Source organism: Micromesistius poutassou (assembly GCF_964030765.1).
Source record: "Micromesistius poutassou genome assembly, chromosome: 10".
Lineage (NCBI taxonomy): Eukaryota > Metazoa > Chordata > Actinopteri > Gadiformes > Gadidae > Micromesistius > Micromesistius poutassou.
The window spans coordinates 18,571,392-18,578,156 of NC_140280.1; the positions used below are offsets into that span (position 1 = coordinate 18,571,392).

Below are 6,765 nucleotides of genomic sequence, written 5' to 3' on the forward strand. Positions count from 1 at the left end.
TAGTCAGTCCACAAAATAGGACTACAAGTGTATATTAAAATGATTATTGTGAAGCATTGTGTCGTTAAAAGCCAACTTGACAAGTTCAAATTCTATCAACTGGATTTAGTTGGGGTGGCATTCAGGGTGGCCAACAAAGATATATATATTGTATATATATATAAGATATATATTGCTGTATAAGAGCGTTTTGTTAACGTGTTTTCTACAGAACAGCCCCATCGACGGCCTAAAAAGGAACAGCGTCCGACATAAACTCGTCTCGCTCACTCTGAAGAGGAAGTCAAAGATCGCAGAAGAAGTAAGGCTAACACACAGAGACATATGAACACACATACAAACGACACACACACACACGCACGCACACACACACACACACAACTTGACATACGGTAGACTCACACACTTTCTCTTCAAGATCGTCAACCAAGGAGGCGACTATGAAAATACGTTTTGCTACAAAACAATTCTCTGTTGAGCTGCGATGGTAATTAGTCCATTGCATAGCATCTTTAATCTATTCTGCAAGGTTTTTGCCTCCCCTCTCTCTGATAGGTCACCAGGCGTTTGACTGACGGTGACTACAGCCTACAGGGTAACAGCATGCTGGAGGAGCGGCCCACCTCCAACCTGGAGAAGCTGCACTTCATCATTGGCAATGGCATCCTAAGGCCCGCCCTCAGGTGACCCATGACCAATCGTCTGCTGATAATGTTTCTACTGTGTAATTATTATTCTCCGAGCTTAAGTGTGTTGCTGCGTGCTACCGAGGTTACATAATATTCAGATCACAATTGGTTTACGATGTCTGTATTTGGTACTTGTGGTTGGTCATGTGACGAGTTTGTGTGTGTTGTTTGTAATGGGTTGTTTTTGCCATGGGCTGTGACTGGTTGTGTTTATAATGGGTTATGTTTGTTATGGGTTTATGACTGTGTTTTTGTTTTTCTTACGTAGGGATGAGATCTACTGTCAGATCTGCAAGCAGCTGACGCAGAACCCCTCCAAGAGCAGCCACGCCCGCGGCTGGATCCTGCTCTCCCTCTGCGTGGGCTGCTTCGCCCCGTCCGAAAAGTTTGTCAAGGTCCGAGAAGCAGCAACTCTCGGATTAGCCTCTGTGATGTGGCAGCGTAGTGTTCCTTCAAAGTTTGCAATGGTGTTGGCTATTCTCACTGGCCTTCAGATCCTTCAGTGCCTATTTGAAGTGATTATAGACATTTTAATCTAAAGTCAGATTTGTGACACTATTGAAATTATTGATAATTGATAAAAAAAAGAATAGTAAGTTTTGGTAAGAATATTTCTTTAGGCAGTTGACTAATCCCCAGGACAGCACTAAACATAGGTCCAAAGAAACACACATCAGGTGACATCACCTTCTACAATTCGAGCCAATTACAAAGAGTGAATAATAATCTCTCTCTATCACTCTCTTCCATTGGTACACAACCGCAGTATCTAAGGACCTTCATCAACAGCGGCCCGCCCGGCTACGCTCCGTACTGCGAGGAAAGACTGAGGAGGACGTTTGTCAACCGCACCCGGACACAGCCCCCGTCCTGGCTGGAGCTGCAGGTAAAGAAGAGCAGAGTTTCAAACAGACGACCAGACTTTGTCAAAGCCTGCCGTGAAAACGCCAAAAAAACTCAAACCAAAACAACCACCAGCAACAGCAGCAACAAGCGGCAATCAGTCGGAAATGTGTACAACTACTCTTAGGAAATAAACAGTTTCACTGCATTCATTGAATGAGGCGTGAGTTGTCCATCTCTCTTCCCTCCCAGGCCACCAAGTCCAAGAAGCCCATCATGTGCCCGGTCACCTTCATGGACAGCACCACCAAGACCCTGCTCACGGACTCGGCCACCACCGCCAGCGAGCTGTGCATCGCGCTGGCCGAGAAGATCAACCTGAGGGACCGCTTCGGCTTCTCTCTCTACATCGCGCTGTTCGACAAGGTAGGAAACACGGCCATGGTTTGTTGATTGGTTTATTTATTGTTTTATCTGATAGGTTTATTGTATGTTGTGTTGTATTGTATGTAGTGTATTGTATTGTATTATACTTTATCGTATTGACAGTGGTGCCCCTGAGGGTTGACTCACTCATTCCAATCACAACTTTATTCATTATTTGCCCTCTCCTCTAAAGTAATTATTATTTTTCATGAGTTGGGTGTACTGACTAAAATAATTCCTGAACCCTGAAACAGGGCCCTAAGTCATAATTAACAGCTCATATCCAGATATATATATATATATATTATATCCAGACCAAATCTCAAACCTTTTCAACCCGGCCGTAACCTTTTAGATGACGTTCAGAATCCCATTCTGAGAGAAAGGAAATTGTTCCAAGATCCCCCCCCCCGCCCCCTTCCCCCCTTCCCCCCTTCCCCCCCCTCGAAGCGTCTGACCCCCCCCGCCTCCTGCTCCGTGTCGCAGGTGTCCTCGCTGGGCAGCGGCAGCGACCACGTGATGGACGCCGTGTCCCAGTGCGAGCAGTACGCCAAGGAGCAGGGGGCGCAGGAGAGGAACGCGCCCTGGAGGCTCTTCTTCAGGAAGGAGATCTTCAGCCCCTGGCACGACCCGGCCGAGGACGGCGTGGCCACCAACCTCATCTACCAGCAGGTGGTCCGCGGGGTCAAGTTCGGAGAGTACCGCTGCGAGGGGGTGAGTGTCCCCCCCGATGGAGGGGGTGAGTGTCCCCCGATGGAGGGGGCTCGCTGCTCGCCGTCAGGTCTCTCTCCCCCCCCCCGCCGGGACAGACCAGATGGGCGGCATCACACACTTAACGCAACAAATAGAAGAACAGGAAGCACACACTTGGGAATGACACAGACCATACAGACAAATAATGGCGTTCACTATTATATTTAAGAACTATACCGCGAAACAACTACATGCTTTGGCCATGGGTTAATCGTTAACCCATGGCTTATTTTTGGGGGTCTAGACATTAACCTTGAATGTAAAGAAATATAAAATAATAATTATTATTATTATCAAGTTCACCTTCAGTGGCCGATTTGTTCTTCTGTCTTGAAACAGATCATTCTGAAAAAAATTCTCACAGCAGTGTTGTGGCCTTGGTTCAAATCCAAATGTCCATGGATGTGCCCTTTGCCCTTTTGATACTGCAATGGGCCTTTAGCGGCCATCTGGATCTAAACTCGAGCTGTGCGGAGGGAAACCGAATGCAGAACCCCCTGCTAGCGTTTAGATCCGAGATGGCCGCTATAGGTGAAAAAAGGCCCATTTACCAGCCACTCTGTTGCTGTTGTGCATCAGGAGGAAGACTTGGCAGAGCTGGCTGCGCAGCAGTACTATGTTGACTACGGTCCGGAGGTCCTCCAGGACCGCCTGCTCGGTCTCATCCCCTCCTACATCCCCGACCGGGAGATCACCTCCACTAAGACCCCCGAGAAGTGGGCTGCCTGGATCCTCGCTGCGCACAAGAAGGTAGTGTGTGTGTGCGCGCGCGCGTGTGTGTGTGTGTGTGCTAGTGTCTGACAGAGCTCAATCAACTGTAATTATAATTTAACAACATAGCTAAAAGTCATTTTGGGCCAAATAGTTTAAACTAACTGCAAAACGAACTCATCCCTGCTTTAACTTAACTGAACAACGTCAACCATTTAACTTATTACACTTCAGCTGCTGCCTTTCTTGCATTTCCTCCCACAAATCCTCAACTGTAAGCGTGACATCGAGGCTATGTGTGTGGCGCTTTCCAAGTTAACGCCAACCGCTTACCTCCCCAGGGCTCGTATACCAAGAAGCGGTTGGACCCGCAGAGGGTTAAAGAAAACGTCGTGGACTTTGCTCGATTCAAGTGGCCTTTGCTCTTTTCACGCTTCTACGAGGCCTTCAAATTCTCAGGTGTGTGAAACACACGCCAACATGGAGTTTGAGTTTTGTTTCTTTCTACTTCTCAGTGTTGGTTTGTGTCAAACTGAGGTTTTGCTCTGTTTTCAACAGGGCCCAGCCTGCCCAAGAACGACGTGATCGTGGCGGTGAATTGGACCGGCGTCTACTTTGTGGACGAGCAGGAGCAGGTCCTTCTTGAGCTGTCCTTCCCAGAAATCACTGCAGTGTCAAGTAGCAGGTAGGCTGTCCACACAGGGAGGCTAACGCTAAACAACTGCCTCTTAGATGTAATGTAACCAAGCAAACAGCTGGAATCTCCACATTTTACCGTGAGTACTAACAATGAGCAAAGCAAAAGAAAGTTATGTGGAAAGAAGTGAACCGCCTGTTTCGGCTTGAATTCGAACACAAGGGCTAAGAGATCTAGGAATGAAGAGGGGGGGGGGGGGGTTATACCCATGGCTATGAGCCATTTGTGTACATGTACAGTGACCAGCGTGACCTTGACTAAGATACCCCATTGTGATTGGTTAAATTGAATTGTCGCTCAGTATCAGCCCCCATAACCGTTTCTTTCTTTACTCACACACTTTCTGAACATTGTTTTCTCACGTAAGAGACCTCTCAACAACTCAAATATCTACCATCAAAAGCCCCCTTAGCCCCTGTTCGACGGTAGGCTAATCACTCACAGCACCACCAGCGTTTTTTTATTTATTTATTGGTTTATTTCATAGGGACCATGCATATCTATGAACATTGTATAAAAAAAACACCATGTAAATATTCCAGAGTTAGTAAAAAATAACTACTTTTCATCTGTAGTCCCTAGGCAGGTGACATAGGACAAACATAGAGACAGCCAGCAGTTATACAGCACTCACACACTATAAATTAAACACGTAATGGTGACATATACATTGACAGAACAAATAAACAGAACAAAACAGAAATACGTTTAGTTAGTTACATTTGTAGTTCAAATGTTTTCCACCTTTACAAAACCAATTAAAACATTATCAAGGACACGCTCCACCTCCTCAGAGTGACGAGCTCTCCGCACCGTGCTTAAAGACATCGAGCAACACTCGCCCTAACGCTAAGAACCCTCCTCCCACAGAGGCGGTAAGCTCCAGGGCCAGAGCTTCACCCTGGCCACCATCAAAGGGGACGAGTACACGTTTACCTCCAACAACGCCGAGGACATTCGCGACCTGGTGGTGGAGTTCTTGGATGGCCTTCGCAAGAGATCCAAATATGTGGTGGCCCTGCTGGACTGCCCCAACCCTGGTATGGCGTCCCCTACCAGCGGCAGAAAAAAAACCTTTTTGAGATGAGAGCCATTTTTTTTTTATGTGGCTCTAGTTTACAAATTCAATGTGGTTCTTTGCATTTTGTTCATTTTTAACTAAGCTTTCTCTAGTAGGGTTTAGAGAGTAGCTAAGCATTAGAGACTACAGGCCTACCGCTTACCTACATGTTGATTTCATGGAATAATCCACTTAAGGAATGTGCTCTGTTGCGGCCGTTTAAACGAACATAAATCCCAGATATAAGTGTAGTACAACCAACAGAATCCCGCTGCATTGGTAAAATAATACAACCGCTGTTTACTATTGAACCAGGCCTTCCGCCGTCTGTAGTGCACTCAGCAGCTTTGTACCTGGAGAATATCTAGCAACAGCATGGTAGTGGGAGCCAAGGTTCCTGATTAAAATTCAATTTACTGCGTTGCTTTCGCCTAAATGAGAAAAAGAACATGAACATGGCCAACAGAGTGAGCCTGTGAAACAAGGCAGACTGCAGCCTAATAACTTTTACTATCGGGTCCTCATGTTTCCACCGAATCCCAGCTGTGTTGTATTGACTGAATTTTATAAATGTGTACTAACGTGCAAACCAAGTAGGCCCAGTGAAACATGAAACTCATCTACGGTGTAGAAAGCCACAAGCTGTCCGCCTCCAGTACATTGTGAACGTTACTCTTAATCTCTTCTAACATAATATGTTAAGAAGAGGTTAACATACAATATGGTACATTGTATGCCGCAGGGACCGGCGTTCCTGTGCTGCATGTCGCTCTCCCTCTGTCTTCCAAGCCACTTTCCTATCCATCCAAAAGACCCAAAACAGAAATATCACATCATCCATCACAGCCATCGCGAGCGCGCCGCATGACAGCTCACCGCCGTCCCACATGCATGACGGCCGCACGTCACAAACGTCACACCCACCTCGCCCGACCGCGATGCCCTTTTAATCCGTCCTGTCCCTTCGCAGCCGGGCCGGACGCCACCTTCCTGAACTTCTCCAAGGGCGACCTGATCCTGCTGGAGGAGCACGACGGCGAGCACGTGCTGAACTCGGGCTGGGCGTACGGCGCCAACGACCGCACCAAGCAGAGGGGGGACTTCCCCGCCGACTACGTCTACGTGCTGCCCACCGTCACGCGGCCGCAGTACGACATCGTGGTGGGTGGTGCGCCGCGACGCTGGATGTTGTTTAGGCGTGTACACGAGCACGTCTGCATGTGTGACACTTTATTCGTCCCTCAGGGCGTTCAGCAGTAGAGAGAGCAGTGTAAATATCATCAAAAAAATATATAGATAAATAAAATGAATAAATAAATACAAATACGGATAAGAATATACATTGGAATATACTCAATATATATATATATATAGACACAGAATTACTATATAATATATACTATATTATTACTATAATAACTTGGTGTGTTACGCGGCTCAACACAACAAAGAAACAGGGCAGGAGACAGCGCGACAATCCACGTTTCTTTGTTTATTTCTCTGTGAAAAGCATGTAACACAAAATGATCTCTGCGGTCGGTGCGTAACCGCAAATCAAATCCCCCGCCGCCGTCTTCTCGGAGGCC

The 6,765-nt window shown here is 46.9% G+C and overlaps 1 protein-coding gene across 4 annotated transcripts in view; it reads left to right on the forward strand.

Moving 5' to 3' along the window:
- The window catches only part of myo7ab (myosin VIIAb), a gene marked incomplete at both ends in the record, with an annotated part of 36,057 nt that overhangs the window by 21,351 nt on the left and 7,941 nt on the right, over window positions 1-6,765 (forward strand). For all 4 annotated transcript variants that reach the window (XM_084474162.1, XM_084474160.1, XM_084474163.1 and 1 more), the window contains 11 exons: window positions 212-301; window positions 556-683; window positions 958-1,084; window positions 1,456-1,575; window positions 1,785-1,958; window positions 2,445-2,672; window positions 3,291-3,461; window positions 3,764-3,881; window positions 3,981-4,107; window positions 4,990-5,159; window positions 6,150-6,340. In XM_084474162.1, coding sequence (XP_084330288.1) covers window positions 212-301; window positions 556-683; window positions 958-1,084; window positions 1,456-1,575; window positions 1,785-1,958; window positions 2,445-2,672; window positions 3,291-3,461; window positions 3,764-3,881; window positions 3,981-4,107; window positions 4,990-5,159; window positions 6,150-6,340 — 1,644 coding nt within the window. The remainder of the gene's footprint in view (window positions 1-211; window positions 302-555; window positions 684-957; window positions 1,085-1,455; window positions 1,576-1,784; window positions 1,959-2,444; window positions 2,673-3,290; window positions 3,462-3,763; window positions 3,882-3,980; window positions 4,108-4,989; window positions 5,160-6,149; window positions 6,341-6,765) is intronic.